The 15949-nt window shown below is 43.3% G+C and overlaps 2 protein-coding genes, 1 long non-coding RNA gene and 1 pseudogene across 5 annotated transcripts in view; 1 reads left to right on the plus strand and 3 right to left on the minus strand.

The window, feature by feature from the left end:
• LOC130196682 (protein NLRC3-like) overlaps positions 1 to 14807 on the plus strand; it is a 27402-nt gene extending 12595 nt beyond the window's left edge. Inside the window, exon 10 of one of the 2 annotated variants that reach the window (XM_056419004.1) lies at positions 13488 to 14007. In XM_056419004.1, the coding sequence (XP_056274979.1) occupies positions 13488 to 13512 (25 nt within the window). In that variant the 3' untranslated portion in view covers positions 13513 to 14007. Of the gene's footprint in view, positions 1 to 13487; positions 14008 to 14779 lie in introns of those variants that run through there. The other variant, XM_056419005.1, reaches the window with a different exon arrangement.
• The window catches only part of LOC130196709 (zinc phosphodiesterase ELAC protein 1-like), a 146843-nt pseudogene continuing 140686 nt past the window's right edge, over positions 9793 to 15949 (minus strand).
• LOC130196726 (zinc phosphodiesterase ELAC protein 1-like) lies at positions 11325 to 13515 on the minus strand. Of its 2 annotated transcripts, none has more exons than XM_056419058.1 (4): positions 13425 to 13515; positions 12630 to 12833; positions 12203 to 12261; positions 11325 to 11443 (listed from the first exon to the last, which is right to left on the minus strand). In XM_056419058.1, exons 1-4 carry the CDS (start codon positions 13444 to 13446, stop codon positions 11357 to 11359), a joined length of 372 nt encoding a protein of 123 aa, XP_056275033.1. In that variant the 5' UTR covers positions 13447 to 13515; the 3' UTR covers positions 11325 to 11356. The 2 variants fall into 2 exon arrangements, with proteins under 2 accessions (XP_056275033.1, XP_056275032.1); XM_056419057.1 differs by lacking the exon at positions 11325 to 11443 and adding an exon at positions 11862 to 11972.
• LOC130196746 (uncharacterized) lies at positions 14703 to 15347 on the minus strand. Its single transcript, XR_008832313.1, has 2 exons — positions 15261 to 15347; positions 14703 to 15163 (listed from the first exon to the last, which is right to left on the minus strand). It is a non-coding gene; the product is annotated as an uncharacterized LOC130196746 (long non-coding RNA).

Consider the following 15949-nt stretch of genomic DNA (forward strand, 5'->3'; position numbering starts at 1 on the left):
CGATTCCGGGGGGCCCATTGAAACCAGCTGTGATGCTTCCTGTAAACCTCCTAAGTAGGACAAGGATCCTCGGGGTTTTAAATTTCCCTCCTGCCGGTGGTAGGGGTTGTTTCCCCCGAGTGACTGTTTTGAATGTTCCGGGGGATGTGGACTGGATTTTAGCCATCTACAGTGTTTAATCAGTGGTTTTCCCTGTTGTTTTAAAGTAAATCAGCTAGTTTTGGTAAATTCATGATCTGTTGCCCAAATGACAGTCAGTTCCCCCAGGTACCTTTTTGTAGATCAAACCTGTGTCATCCAAACTTTGATGGTGTTCTGAACCTGGCCACACAGTCATGTGTGTACAACATACTGAGCCAACCCTTATCCTGTGTTCATGAATTATGTCTGATGACCATGGGGCCCGGGGTCAGGAAGTCCAGGATCAAGCACTGTTCAGCCCAGCTCAATCAGTTTGCCGGATCTGGGGACATGTTCTGAACTATAATCAATGAAAAGTCTCATATCTGGGTCCAGATAAGATGTTTCAGTACCGGGAAACATCATTATCTGTTTGGCATAAGCAAACTAGTCCATGGAGGAAAGGAAGCAGATGTTTTATCAGTCTCAGCATTTCATGACACGAGGTGACCATTGTCATTCATACATGCTGGAGAAGCATTCTTACAGGGACAATAGTGGACTTTTGAAGGACCAATCAGAAGGGGGTTGAATATGGTGAACACGGGAAGGCTTTGACAGGTCTTCAGTACAGATATGATCTGGACAGTTTTCTGTGTTCATCAACAGAGCCTCACACTGTGCTGTCACAGAGAGTGTGTTCATGGGTGAATACTGCCTGTTGTTGTTGGCAGCTAGGCTGTTGACCTCAAACATAAAATGAGTTCAGGTGCCAGGGATGGGATAGTATTTTTGGGGATTGCCGCGGGAAAAGCGCCGGGACCTGTGGAAATGTCATAAAAGTGATGACTCAGAGGACCTGGTGGATTACCCAGCTGCATCATCACTGCCATGAGATCAATGGCATCAATGCTACTGTCACAATCTGAGAATGGCATGTTAGTAGTACATTGTAATGCAGTACAATGTTATATCTGTGTTAGCTGTCATTGTTTGAAATAAAATGAAAACTGAACCCCTTTGTTGGAAGATCTAGAGGGGTCCATCGTTTTAAAACATTTTGTTGAGTGAATGGACTTTCAGTGCATGAATTCTGGGTTTTTTGAACACTGAAAGTCAGTGCTCAAATGCTCAAGGTTTGAAGATGTATTTATATCTTGGATTTAGCATATTTACCCTTTTTAACATAATTTCTTAGACTTTTGTATGTTATTCAGGACATTCATAGAAAATCTAAAAATAAATTCTGTTGCATTTATTTCCATTTTAAAAGTCATTGCTGATTTTCCCGCTTGAAGATCATCTCACTCTTGTAAGCTCTGGTTAGTCAACAGAGCATGACTTCTTCTTCTTTTCTTGCTCAGTGTGTCTCATGGTATTGTTTAATGATAAGATACATGCAACAAGGATTTTCGGTTGGAGGCAGGAAGTGGGGTTTGATGGCACTGAAGCTCAGACAGCTATGCTAGTTAGGGTTGGGGAGCTACAGTCAGGGTTTGCTGTTAACCTGACGGATGGTTGGAACTGTTAAGTAAGTCTACAGAAGCGTGACCAACTTCACGTTTAACCTATTTTTTGCTCAGGGCAGCTGAGGGAAAAATGATGAGCTCTATAGTCAGGACGTGAAAATACAAAAGGGGGCCAGAGTAGGGGGGAAGGGGCGGAGTTGTTTGAAGGGTCAAAAAGGGGGATACAGTCAGATTGTAATACAGTGAATGGGAGGTGGGAAATCACTAAAAATTTAAAGTGGAATTGTGTGTATGAAAGTTTCGGACAGAAGGAAAATTGCAGACAGAAATTGTATAGAATGTCCAAGCTGGCTGTCATGGTGAGGAAAATGTGACGAGACAACTGGAAGACTTTCTGAAAACCTGATGATGAGGAGGGGCATTCATCAGTTGAGAAACGCTCATTTAATATGACCAAGTTGATCAGGACAATCATGACAAAGTCAGATCAGGAACTGAGCAGATTGTGTTTAACATTCTCTGCTCTTCCATTGAAATTAAATGACTTTAGAGAGATTGTGTTAGGATAATTAAATAAATTAAAATAAGCAGAAAAGATACAAAACTTTCAATTAACACCATTATTTCACAGTGCAACAAAATAGGTCTATTAAATGTGGTCTCTAAATATTCGATCTCTGTCATCTAAAGCTTGTTACTAAATGATTTAATATCAATAATCACATTGATTTATTTTTAACTGAAACCTGGCTGAGCATGAAGAATATGTCTGTGAATAAATTTCCTCCAAGTCAAAATCTCACATTTCGGGGCCCATATAGAAACACCATCTTTGATGAGTTAATTAATCCTCAACCAAAATTACACTACATCATTTGAAAGCCTTGTTCTTAGTCTTTCATAAGGGAAAAACACTACAGCCAATTCGATTGTGATTCTGTAGACAGGTCCATATTCAGAGTTTATATCTGAATTCAAATTTATATCAAGTTTGGTTCTTAAAACGATAAAGTTATTATTTTGATTTTAATATCCATGTGGATGTTGATAATGATTGCCTTAGTGCTGCATTCATCTCCTTGTTGGACTGATTTTCTGTCAATAAGAAACCACTCACAGCTTTCACCATTTGTTCTTACTTATGGCGTTGACATTGACATTTCGTTTCAGAATTCTTCTGTCAGACCACAACTCATAACTTTTGAATTTATACTATGTATGTTGTCAAAGTTTCTACACCAGATGTCAACTGACATGCTGAGCAAAATTTAAAGCGATTCCTTCTGTATTTGATTGATACTCTCAATATAACAGAGCTCTGGTCTAACTTTAGTCCGTCCCAGATTGATCATCTTGTTGACAGTGACAGGCTCTTTGAGAATGACACTGAGATAGTCTGAAGAAAAAGACAGTGAGGAAGAGGTTTGCTCCTGTATAATCAGAAAACTAAAGCAAAAGTCAAAGTTGACAATGGGGTTTAACTAATCTAAGAATCTTGTTTGGCGAGATATCTTAAAACATATAAGGTTTAAAGCAGAGCAGCCTATTACTCATCAGTAATAGAAAATAAAAACAAAGGTTTCTCTTCAATGTAGCCCGACAAATCACATCTGTCCAGCATTATAAACCTTAGTGGTAATGACTTTATGAACTTTAATAAATATTTTAATATTACAAGATTAATATTCTTATAACATGAATCTGTCCTCAATAATCTTGAAATGTATGCCCCGTGTATATTTATTTTATCAATGACCAATTATCTTCAGGTTTCTTCTTACCATCTACCTGTCTCTTGGACCCCATACGACTGCTTAAGATTGTTTTTTCCCCTTTAGATATTATCAATGTGTTTTGCTAACAAAATTTTAATGGCTGTTATTAAATTAAAAGATGGATCCAGAGGTTTAACAGACTCTAATTTTTCTCCCAAAATCCTTAAAATTTTAAAACAGTATTTCTACATCATAATAGTTTATTTAAAAATTTTAATCAGGTTTGAAAAAACCACAGCAAGGGGATGGTAAAAAAAATGTCTTTAAAGGCAGATAAAGGCCCCCTTTTGTTGGGCTTTTGGGTTAGTGTACCAGGACCAGGTGTTCTGCTTCGTCCATCTGAGTGTTCAGGAGTTTCTGGCTGCTCTTCATGTCCATCTGACCTTCAGCAACTCTGGTGTCAACCTGATGGCAGACAAACAACCAGGAGCTAAAGGCCTTGGTCTGGCTAAAGTATTGAGAGCTGAACTCAAACATCTCACCAGAGTGCTGGTGGACAAGGCCTTACAGAGTCAAATGGACACCTGGACTTGTTCCTCCGGCACTCCTGGTCTTTCCTGGAGACCAATCAGAATCTGCAGGTCTTTTGTTGCAGACAGGAGAGTAGCCACAGGCAATCAGGAAACAGTCAGTATCAAGAAGAGATCAGTGAGGATATGTGTCTCCAGAGAAAAGCATCAATGTTCCACTGTCTGAATGAACGCTGAACGATGATTCTCTGGTGGAGGATCAACAGGCCCTGAGATCAGGACTCTCTGATGAACTGTCTCCTGCTCAGTGGTCAGCTCTGGTCTTCATCTTACTGTCATCAGAAGAAGATCTGGGTGTTTGACCTGCAATACTCTGCTTCAGAGGCTCTTCGAGGCTGATGCCGGTGGTCAAAGCCTCCAACAAAGCTCAGTATGGATACGTTAACATTACTAAATGGATTGATGTTTTACTGAGATTAAACATCTTGTTTGTATTAATCTCTGTTCCTCATGTTTCAGGCTGTAACCTCTCACAAAAGAAGCTGTGGAGCTCTGTCCTCAGTCCTCCAGCTCCCGGTGCTCAGTCTAGAACTGGATCAGTAACAACAGGCTGCAGAACTCAGGGGTGAAGCTCCTCTCTGCAGACTGGAGGTCACCTTGAGCTGAGACTTTGAAATTGGGTTCACTGAATTAGATAAAGATAAGGGCCAATGATCTTAATGTAACATGGAGTAGCAGTGATTACTGATGTGAACGAAATGAGCTGAAACAAATTGGTTTCATAACCAGATGAGTCCCTGCACATTTCTCCTTCTGAGAACAATAATATAATATCTTAGCTCTTTTGATTGACATCGCTTAGCGCCTGAAACTGAATTTAAAGCTGCAGGAAAATTATTGCAGTTAAATATTTTTTATATAATAAATCCTTTATTTAAAGTCACATTATGTAACAATTGTACCTTAAAATAACAGCTTGAAAATGACAATGACACCCAATAGCGATTTACGGCTCGCCATTGCCATCGGGGTCTGTAAATATCGCTATGTGATTTACTGGAGCACGCCAGCTCGATGAGATGTCTTCCACCTGCTTTCTGGCAGTGATTACGCAATGTCATATATGGTACCCTCCGCGCTCGCGGCTACGGGATAAGGTAGCATTTTATGTAGCTTTTTGGTGTTGTCTAACACCATGTTGTATTCGATCTGCGTGCTCACATTTCAAACATTTAGAAAACAATATCGGCTGGCAATCGGTATTTCAACTAAACTAAATGTTGTCATTCTTTGGTTATGTTGGAACAATTAAGCATAACAACTCAATCAAGGGAAAAGGTACAATCAGCTAAAAAAGGGAATGATAGGATCTGCGAAATTCTGGTGTTAACTCTCTCTGCTCAAATGGTGATAAAGAAAAACACACAGTCGATGTCACGGAAACCCAAATGTTATTATATTAAATAAAATTCAATGCATCTACAAGCTTTAAAATACATTCCGCCACACTACAAACAATCAGAGCAACTCAAAGCAGTATCCCGGATCGACAGACCCCCAAGTCTTTGCAGTCCCCAAAACAAAAGTAATGTGCCCCTCCCCAAAACCGACAAACAGCTGACGACCAGGCGGAAGCTTATGTGACGCGCGTTCAATCAGCTACTTCACTAGTCCGGTAGGTGCCGGCAGTTCAGTGTTGTCCATCGCAGTCTTAAATAGCAGGGCTCTCAGGATTTACGAAGACAGGCAAGGTGACATTTCCATCCAATGTTTTTGGGCCATATCGTAGCTCAATGCTGCGTCACCTCCCCTCATCACCTTTTATAACCCATTGACAGCACAAGTAATAACAATAATAATAATTATTATTATATTACAGAACAACACTTTGTAGTCTAACTCAATACAAGTGTGCGAGGCTGTCTATAAATAACTGGTATTCTGACACTGATAAACATTAAATACCTCGAAAACTGAAGAGCTAAAAAGGAAAAACACATAATGGGGCTAAGTCATTTTTTTAAAAAACTTTCTGTTTTAAGTAAACTTTGTTTACTTTAAATAAGGGAAGATATAGGTATTTGTTATTATAGTATGTAATATTCATGATTAATCCCAGTTCAATAGAAATCTGTAATAATAAATAATATATTTAGATGTTATTCAGTTTAGTTTTCTTTATTTAACTTGACATGAGTCAGTTGTTTTACTACATACACCATAATACAACTGTTGGCTACTTCATTGCATATGGCCCTAAATCATAGAGCGCGTATCTGACATTGATGTTCTGACCTTTAGTGAGGAAACTCTCTCTAACTGGACCTCAAGGATTTAATTATACCTGATATACAATCATGACACTTGTCTGGCTTCATGCTGCTGATGATTGCTGAACAGGCCTATGGGACAGAGTCAGGGCCAAAATGTCAGGCCACGGGTCCAGGGGCCAAGAGTCAGGGCAAGGGTAATGAGTTAAAAGTGTCAGGGGCCACAGGGTCAGGGCTAAAATTCCACAGGTCAGGGCCAAAGGTCACTAAACATCCATCAGGGGCCAAAGTGTCAGGGCCAGATCACCACAGGGTCCAGAGAACAGTGATCGGTGATCGGTATTATCGGATCGGCAGATACTGATTTCAGTGATCGGTGATCGGCACCAAAAACCTGATCGGTGCATCTCTAATAATAACCAATCATCCCAAATTTCATGCGATTCGGTTTAATACTTTTTGTGTTATGCGAGTGCGGTCAATTTCTCTCCAATTGGCAACTAATGCCAACATGTTCATAACCCAATGCCCGATCTTGTGATATGCGAAGGTCTGCGCTCTACCGAGTGCCCGTTCTAGTTCTCCTTGTTTGAATACTTCATTTTCAAAAGATGTTCATGTATACACCGAGATGTCAGTTTGGTCATGGACATTTGGTTTCAAGTGGTGTAAATCCACTGGTGGACATGTGGTGGACCCTGTAGTGACCCGGGGGAGCAGCGCCTGTCGGCTCGTGTTCCTCCAGCTCCAGAGACTCAACGCTGTCCCGTCGTTGCAGCGCTGAGCAACACGGTCGCCACGGTGTGCAACCCTGCCGAGGTCGGCTGCATCGACGCCTACGGTTTCCCTCCGATGGAAGGCCTCCACCGCGGGTCCCTGAGCCACGACGAGGCCCTCGGCTTCCCGTCCAACGACCCCGGCTGCCTGGACTTGCTCAACGCGGACTTCTACTGCTGCGACGTCGGCGCGCGCGGAGGGGCGTCAACAAGGACTGCGAGGCCCAAGAGACTCCAGATGGCGCTGCCCGACTCCTTCATCAGCGACGTCGGCGGGGAACCTCGCCGTGGACTTCCAACCCCGACGGACAGCGACGCACCACCACCGGATCACCGGCGCCAAAATGGCGGTGTCCGTCACAGACTTTGGGAGCTTGGCCGGCGGCGGCGAGCCCCACGGGGTTCTGGGGGCTCACGCGGCACCACACACAGCACACCGCAGCACTTCAGTCCGAGTGATCGTCCTCTTCCCTCATCCCACCTGGACAGAAGACTGACCTCACTGGAGAATCCACTTTGTTCAAGAAATATGAGATGTGTCAATATATTGACTTGTTTGTTTTCAATTTGTTTGTGTCCTATGACATCAGTGATGTCTATCATATAGAACTAAAGTCTTGATTTCTCTCAAGAGTCTATAGCCATTTATTTTCTTCCCGCTTGGCGGTCCTGAGATGTGTCACGTCCAGGCGGAGGCCCGAGGCGGAGCCGCGGCGCCTTCCTCTCGTCTTGGAGCGACCGCACCTTGTCCTGCCGTTCTGTTCATCTGCCAAAACTGGCTCACTTTTCTGCCTCTATTCTCAGTCTTGAGTTGCTCGTCTTTGTTGTTTTGAAGTGGTACTTTTTACACTTCAAGTTTTGTTTACAGGTACTTTTTAGTAACGGGCGGTGCAAATGGTTGCTGGTCGCCCCCAAGTCCACTTTGCTAGAGCGTGTGAAGAGCAACACGAGCACGGAGATGATCTTCCTCTTCATCTGGCCTCAAAGGTTCTCCTTAAAGCTCGTCTTCGGTTGGTCTGCTTGTTTAGTCATTGTTATCCCATTTAGTCCAACTCTTTTATTTGTCGTAAACATGTCAGAATATGCTCTTAAATCAAATCATGCCATGTTCAGCCCACTTAGCAAGCTGTTAGCAGTATTATCTCTTATTTAAAGCCACTTGGATGTTGTGTTGGATCTGCCTCCAGGAGGCCTCGTGTGATCTAGTCAACAGTTTCTCGGAGTAGTAGCAGAAATGGAGGTTTTCTCTTGACTGAAGTCCAGAATTGTGAATTTTCAAAGGTTTTTCGGGTCGATAGGATGCAGTAGTCGTGTTTACTTAATTTATCTATGCATTGTGCTATGACTAGTTTGTTTCAGGGGTACATCATGTGTGTCTTGTCTATCGATGTAGTCATTTACCATGACGTGGTTACAGACCGGATTCACGCTTCGGAAACCATTACTAATTAATTTTCCACGCCCAGCATCGGAGGAGATATTCACTTCTGCATTTCATGTAAATAATTAGCAAATAGCCTTTAAAAAGTTTATGAACTGACCTCTTATACTTGTGAATCTATGTCGATACAAAGGTTTTAATTTTGATTCCTTGTCAAAAGGCAATAATTTGTAGATATGTACAGATATTTTGTTTTTTGCATTTTATCAGTTGACTTGGTGTTTGAATTGAGTTTCTCTCTTTGGAAAGAAACACGGACACGGCTGAAACACACATGCCAGCCGTGTCCCCCAGTGGTAACCACTGAAACGGCTACGGCTTACCTGAAGACTTATTGATATTACTCAATGTTGCAATTTTGCCTTCAAAACTTGAAGCCATGTCTAAAAGATGCGTATCCTTCTCTTCTCTTCTTTTCATATCTATATTTGTCTTGACGCTAAAGGGATGGCTGCTGCTCTTAGTGTGTGGAGAGCTAGTTTCTCTCTTAATGCAATGTGCATAATGCAGTAGGTCCTCAAAGCTCGTGTAGCTTTAGCAGTGCAGTGATATTTATTTCACCTGTGGTTTGTACAAAGACTCAGAAAACTGTCAGAATGTAAAGGCCATTAAGTAGTAGAAGTAGGTTTTTCACCACCCTGTGAACTCTCAAAAATGTGATATTTTATTGATATCTCCGGTATGAGACGTGTGTGTGTGTGTGTGTGCAAGAAAGCACCAAACAAATTTATTTTATATTTTGTATTGTGTTTTGAAGTTTAAAAAGGAAAAACAAATAGCAGTTGTGGTTTTGGAAAAGAACTCGAGTCCTTTGAAAACACCTTTTTGTGAATAAAAACTTTAAAGTGTATATCCAGAAATATAGACAATCAACAACTTCACTGAGAAATGTTCAAAAAGCTCTTTATTGTTTATAAGAATTGTACATAAGCATTGAGTTTTTTTTTGGTTAAACATTATTTTGTATTTCTGTTGTACTTTAATACCTTGTGTACAGATCCAGAAATAAAGCTCTGGAAAAGGTGCAGAGACGACCGCATGTTCTTTATCGACAAGAGATTCATAGAAGTAAACAACCTGCGACGTGATTATTCATACCATTACTTTGGAATCCGATTGGAAGTTTGTATTTAGTCAAAGTAAATTCTATAGTTTGCCATAAAAATTGTAATGGCATAAGTCAGTTAAGTGTAGTTGAAATTGGAAAGTCATAGCATGTCCATAAAGAAATCAAGAAAGGTATAAAGTAAAGCCCTCTAAGGCAAATGTGTGATTTTGGGCTTTATAGATTCAGTATGATGAGGATAACAAAATGTTATATTCATATAAAAATACACATTTATATATCTATAAAGATATTAGAAGTAGGATGAAAAAAGTCAGCAGTCATGTTCTGAAAAAAGAACCTTGTGAATAAAAACATAGAAAATATATCCAGATAGACAGTGAAAAATGTAACAATGAGAATTGATCAAGAAGCAATTTTTATTGTAAGAATTTTACATAAACCAATTAGGTTTTTTTCTCCCTTTTTGGTAAAAAATCATGAAACATGTTCTGTTGTCCTTAAATACCTTGAGTACAGGTCCATGAACAGGTTCACCTGCATGTTCTTCATCATCACAGCACAGATGTTTACTCAGAGAAAACAAGACGGACCGAAACCGACCGCTTTACTGTTCATGCTATATTCTATTTAGAGACTTTCTACTGAATAAATTAGATTAGAATGTGGTCTTTTTTTTGGAGGGGGTCAATGGAGACCCATTTGGATAATTACTAATCAATGCATTGTTGTATAACAGTCAGTATAATGGTCAGGCGCCATGGAATCCGACAGATGTTCAAACTTCCTAATTGTCGGAGCGACGGTGCTGAGGCTGAAACAGATCAGGCATCGTCACCGCCGTCGAGAGTGAGCACGAGTCCTAAAAGTGCTCAGACTCGTGGACTTTGACCAGCGCCAGTCTCATGGCACCGCGTGAACCGAGACCGTCGACACAAACACAATTCACTGGTGTGGTCGTCTGAGCGGAACGGGCAGAGTGAGAAAGTCCTCGGCCAAGGTCACTTCCACGCCGCTGTCCTGCAGCGCTCCGCCTGCCGCTTGAGCTCCGCCACGTCGTCCTCGTCCCCGTCCTGGTGCGAGGGGCCGGGTTTGTACCTCTGGCTGAAGTGGGTCAGCACCAGCCTCAGCGCTGCAGGCCGGCCACCGCGCCGCCATCCCGGGCGTTGTGTCCGCGGTCCTCCGCTTTGGCTCGGTGCTCGCGTCCCGGCGTGGCCTCGTGGACCAGGACGTCCGCCCGCCGCACAGCCTCAGCGCCGCCCACGGCCGAGCTGCAGTCGCCAAGACGCAGACTTTACGACCCGGAATGGCCTCTTCCAGCACCTCGCTGGACAGAACCACGCGCCGCTGGCCAGCGTTACTGGCTTGCCGGCTTTCAGCTGCGCATAAAGCGGACCCGGTTTCAGGCCTGGGACACACACACACACACACACCATTTGGAGGATTCACTCTCTGTAATAGCATCTTGTGTCAGAGTGGGTGAGTCTTGTGTACATCAGATCTAAATTTGGGTGACGTAAAAAAGGAAATAGAAAAAGCTTTCGTATAGTACGTCAAGCAAAAGTCAGTCAGTCATACACAATGTCATATGCAACAAAAAACATATTCAGAAACATGTCTTAGTATACATGTCAATAAAAACATATTCAGAAACATGTCTTAGTAAACATGTCAATAAAAAACATATTCAGAAACATGTCTTAGTCTACATGTCAATAAAAACATATTCAGAAACATGTCTTAGTCTACATGTCAATAAAAACATATTCAGAAACGTGTCTTAAAGGAGATTTCCGCGTCAGTCATCCTCCCTGCAGCTGTGCCACGCAGACACCAGGAGCATTGAAGACGCAGCAAGTTCCTTTAGGGGCTCAGTCTTCACTCTCCCGGTCGATCGTGCTTAATGCAAACCCGGAAGGAGGGGATGCGGTGGAACAGCCTGAAGGCCTTGACCACGAACCTCCGGTCCTCAAAGAGGAGGTAGGAGTCGCTGGAGGCGTCCAGGACCACGGTCCGGCCCGGCTGCTCCTGTGGGTGCGGAGGGCGCCGCGGTCACCTGAAGACACGCCGGACATCGAGAGGATGACGCGCTGGGCGAAGAACACCGGGACCGACTTTCAAACAAGTTCAGATGAATTACTGGGAGTCACGCCACAGATTTACTTCGTTGACATTTGGAGACGTTTTGCAAAGACGATGCGATAGGCCGACGCCCACGACATCCCCGGAGTCCTTGTGACTTCACGTCTCATGGGGTCACCGGACCCGATGAGACGGCACAGATCCATCCGCCTGATGGAGCAGCGAGGTCTGGGTCCTGGAATTCCTGCTACCGACTACGCCACTGGCCTGTTGAGACTCCGCCCACTGTTGAGACTCCGCCCACTGTTGAGACTCCGCCCACTCCTCCTCTACTACCAACTATTCATCCACTCTGTCATATTCATTGAATGTGTTTTAACTAATGATTCCTTCTGGTCACATGACGTCTATTGTTCTGTCCATCCTGGAGAGGGATCCTCCTCTGTTCTCTCCTGAAGGGTTCTTCCCTTTTTTCCCCCTGAAGGGTTATTTGGGAGTTTTTCCTGATCCGGTGTGAGGTCAAAGGTCAAAGGTCAGGGATGTCTACGTGTACAGATTGTAAAGCACTCTGAGGCAAATTCGTAATTTGTGAAATTGGGCTCTACAAATAAACCGAATTGAATACTTTGGCGTTCAGGGTGGAGTTTGGTGTAATAAAATAAAGTGATTTGAATGTGTATGGGAGGTAAATAAGAGCAACTTTTAGAACATGACATGAAAACCAGTCGGTTACCTCCGGGCTGAGGCGTCCCTCTTCTGGACTCTGGTCCGCTGTGGGCTCCAGCTCATGGACTGCAGCAACACGACGAGAACAACACAACAGGTACCATGACTTACGGTGCGTGAGGCTGGAGGTGGAACATGTGTCTGCTGTGAACTACAGAGTGTGTTGTATTCTCCAGATCATAAAAGCGGAGCTGTGATTTGCTCCGACGGCGAAAACCTGATGACGTGTTGCTAAAAATATAGTATTTATATTTATTGCAACGGCTACATGTTACATAAATAAACAAAACCGATGGGTGTTCAAGATACATGTCAAGCCACATGTGTCTGTGTGGGTATAAAGCCATAAATATCAGAATGAAGTGTCGATCTCCTCCTGAAGGTTGAACTCCCAAAGGTGTGCATGTCTACAGATCAGAGGTGGTACCTCCTACCTGCATACGGGAAGAGCAGCTGGGACCCCGTGAGGCCGAGGGCCACCCGTAAGAAGTGGCGGAGCCCCCGCGGCCCGTAGACCTCCACACAGCTCGGGGGCTGCTGCTCCGCGTTGGTGTTGAGGCTCACGGTGCAGAGGAGGCCGGGCAGGCCCAACAGGTGGTCCCCGTGCAGGTGAGAGATGAACACCTTGGTGATCCCACCTGAGGAGCAACAGGACCACAGGCATGGGGGAACCAACTCTCGCTCTAACGGGTTTTGGATCTCTCTCTCTCAAACTTGTTTTCTCTCTCTCTTTCAAACTTGTTTTCTCTCTCTCTCTCTCTCAAACTTTTTTTCTCTCTCTCTCAAACTTGTTTCTCTCTCTCTTTCAAACTTGTTTTGTATCTCTCTCTCAAACTTTGTTTCTCTCTCTCTCTCAAACGTTTTATGTATCTCTCTCTTTCAAACTTGTTTTCTCTCTCTCTCTCAAACGTTTTATGTAGCTCTCTCTCTCTCAAACTTTGTTTCTCTCTCTCTCTTTCAAACTTGTTTTGTATCTCTCTCAAACTTGTTTCTCTCTCTCTCTCAAACTTTTTTGTATCTCTCTCTCTTTCAAACTTGTTTTCTCTCTCTCTCTCTCTCTCTTTCAAACGTTTTATGTAGTTCTCTCAAACTTTTTGTATCTCTTTCAAACTTGTTTTGTATCTCTCTCAAACTTGTTTCTCTCTCTTTCAAACGTTTTCTCTCTCTCTCTCTTCTTTCTCTCTCTTCTTCTCTCTCTTCTTCTCTCTCTCTCTTCTTCTCTCTCTCACCGGCTCGCAGTTGGCTCTTCATCAGTTGGGTCTGGGTTCCCTCCCCTCCCCTTCTGTCCGCAGCACCAGCGCCGAGGCCCCGCGGTGAGGGGACGGGTAGGCCGAGCCGGTCCCGAGGAAAGTCACATCCATGGTCATCCTCCCGGAGCTACGGGACGACGGCGGGACGGAGCCGGTCTGCGGAGCCGAGGCGGAGCGGGTGCTCGGCTCGCTGTAAACAGTCGCACTGCGATGACGCGTCGAGGGCGACGGTGCGGCGTTAAAGGAAAGTCCGATTTTCGAGAAGTGTGTGAATGTGTATAATCCTCTGGTATAACGCGGTATATTGATTTAAAATCCTCCTGAAACTCACCTGCTTGTGTTGACATCTCTCTTTTTGCAGGCATAGTGATTTAAAAAGGGAACAAAGAATACATTTTATGTTCAACTGCATTTTCAGACCCGTTTCCTGCTTTATTGCAGTGAAATTTCTCAAAGCTTGAATTTAAAATAATTAAAATACACAAAGACTAGCACTGGGTTTTAAATATATGAAACACGAGTGGCTAAATTATATCTGCAGCCAAAAGGAGGTAAAACTGTTTATTCTGCACATTGGTATTCTCTCTGCATACAACTAGCCTACTCCGAAAATATTATTGTGTGACAAAAATAAACTTCAGAAAAACTCAACTCAAAAGCGACAGCACTCTATGAATGCACAGAGATGTATGGGGATGACAAGAATCACAGGGGGTTGTTGTTGTTCATTCATTGTATTATGGGCTTATTGTCTCCATTGTATACACATGTATTCATTGTCTAGGCCCTCCTGTCATTAACCACTAGGGGCCGCTGTGTTGGAGCCAACATGTAGTTTTGATGCTCTCTTCTATCTTTGAGGGAAACAGCGGGTGAACTGGGACCTGCACTTCCTAGATGTGACCACAGGGGGGCACCGTACCATTAAAAGGCTTATAGGTGCTAATGAGAACAGGTGGGTGGATGGGAAGCAGCAATCTTTATATATATATGTGTATATATATATATATATATATATACATGTGTCGGGGTGATGACAACTTCCTCTTTCCTTTGACACAAGATCTGCACATTTTAGGGAGAGTCAAAAGTTAAGTCAAATTTTGCTTAATTATTGTCTTTTTTATGATGATGTTCATATATTTTCTTGTTTATTAACATGTCAGGAATGATATGTTTAGTTATGAAACTATTTCAGTTATTTGTTTATTAAATTAATAGTCCTTTTATGAATGTCAATTATAGTGGACACCAGGACAATATTTATGTATTTAATGACTCAACATTGTATTTGAGGTGTAGCAAATACATGATATATTCCTCTACATTTCTAGGAACAGCAGCTGATATTTTCACCGCTCTCGTCGGCGCCCTGGACCGGGTCGGAGTGGACTGGCCCCGCTGTCACCATGGCGACAGATGGTGCGCCCTCAATGATCGGGGGAAAAGCAGGAGTTGTGACACAGTTCAGAAAAGAAGTGCAGACTGCAAATGGAGGATGTGATTTTGGGACTTCTCCCTGCACTTTGCATCAGGAGGCTTTGTGTTGCAAGTCATTAACGATGGAAAACGTCATGAAGGTGGTCGTCCAGACTGTTGATGTCATCCGATCCAGAGGCCTGAATCACCGCCAGGTTGACTTCCTTCTCAGAGAGAAAGACCACAGCTATGGGCTGCCGTCCCACACCGAGGTACGATGGTGAGGCCGAGCTGCTGTGCTGAGGCGTGTCTTTGAATTACGAGGAAATTGAACAGTTCATGGAAAAAAAGGGCAAACCAGTTTTAGAATTTCAGTCCAAAGAACGGATGCAGGACCTTGCATTCGTGGTGGATGTTGCAGAGCACCTGAATAACTTGAACACAATGAGTACAGCTCATGAGCTTCCAGAAGGCCAAAGACCTCAAGAAATACACCCAGTATGTCAAACTAGCGATATGATTGGTTGAAGATGATGTCAATCAACAATAAGGTCCCCATGATTTTTTACATTTTTAAATGTATTTATTATAAAATAGCTCAGATCGGCTTCAGAGAAGGCTTAGAAGGCCCGGACGGCCCGCCACTGACAGAAGTACAATAGATGTCATGTGACCAGAAGTACAATAGATCCCCAGATAATTGATCTCTGAGTAAAATAACTTGAGTTTACCATCAGGAAGTTTCATGTGATCCATGTTTGATGTCTTTAGGACATGTTCTTGATCCGTCCATCCTGGAGACGGATCCTCCTCTGTTGCTCTCCTGAAGGATTCTTCCCTTTTTTCATCAGTTTTCTTCAGTTTTTCAAGGTCAAAGGTCAGGGATGTCGTATGTGTACAGGTTGTAAAGCCCTCTGAAGCAAAGTGGTAATTTGTGATTTTGGGCAGTATCAAACAAACTGAATTCAGTTCCTGATCCTTCTCAGTGAAATGTGCAGAGCTGCAGCTCATCAGAGGAACTGAGTCATGGTCTTCTTCTCCGGGAGAGAAGAGGATCAGAGGCTGGAGCTGGTGGACAGTCACAG

Source organism: Pseudoliparis swirei, chromosome 7 (genome assembly GCF_029220125.1).
Source record: "Pseudoliparis swirei isolate HS2019 ecotype Mariana Trench chromosome 7, NWPU_hadal_v1, whole genome shotgun sequence".
Lineage (NCBI taxonomy): Eukaryota > Metazoa > Chordata > Actinopteri > Perciformes > Liparidae > Pseudoliparis > Pseudoliparis swirei.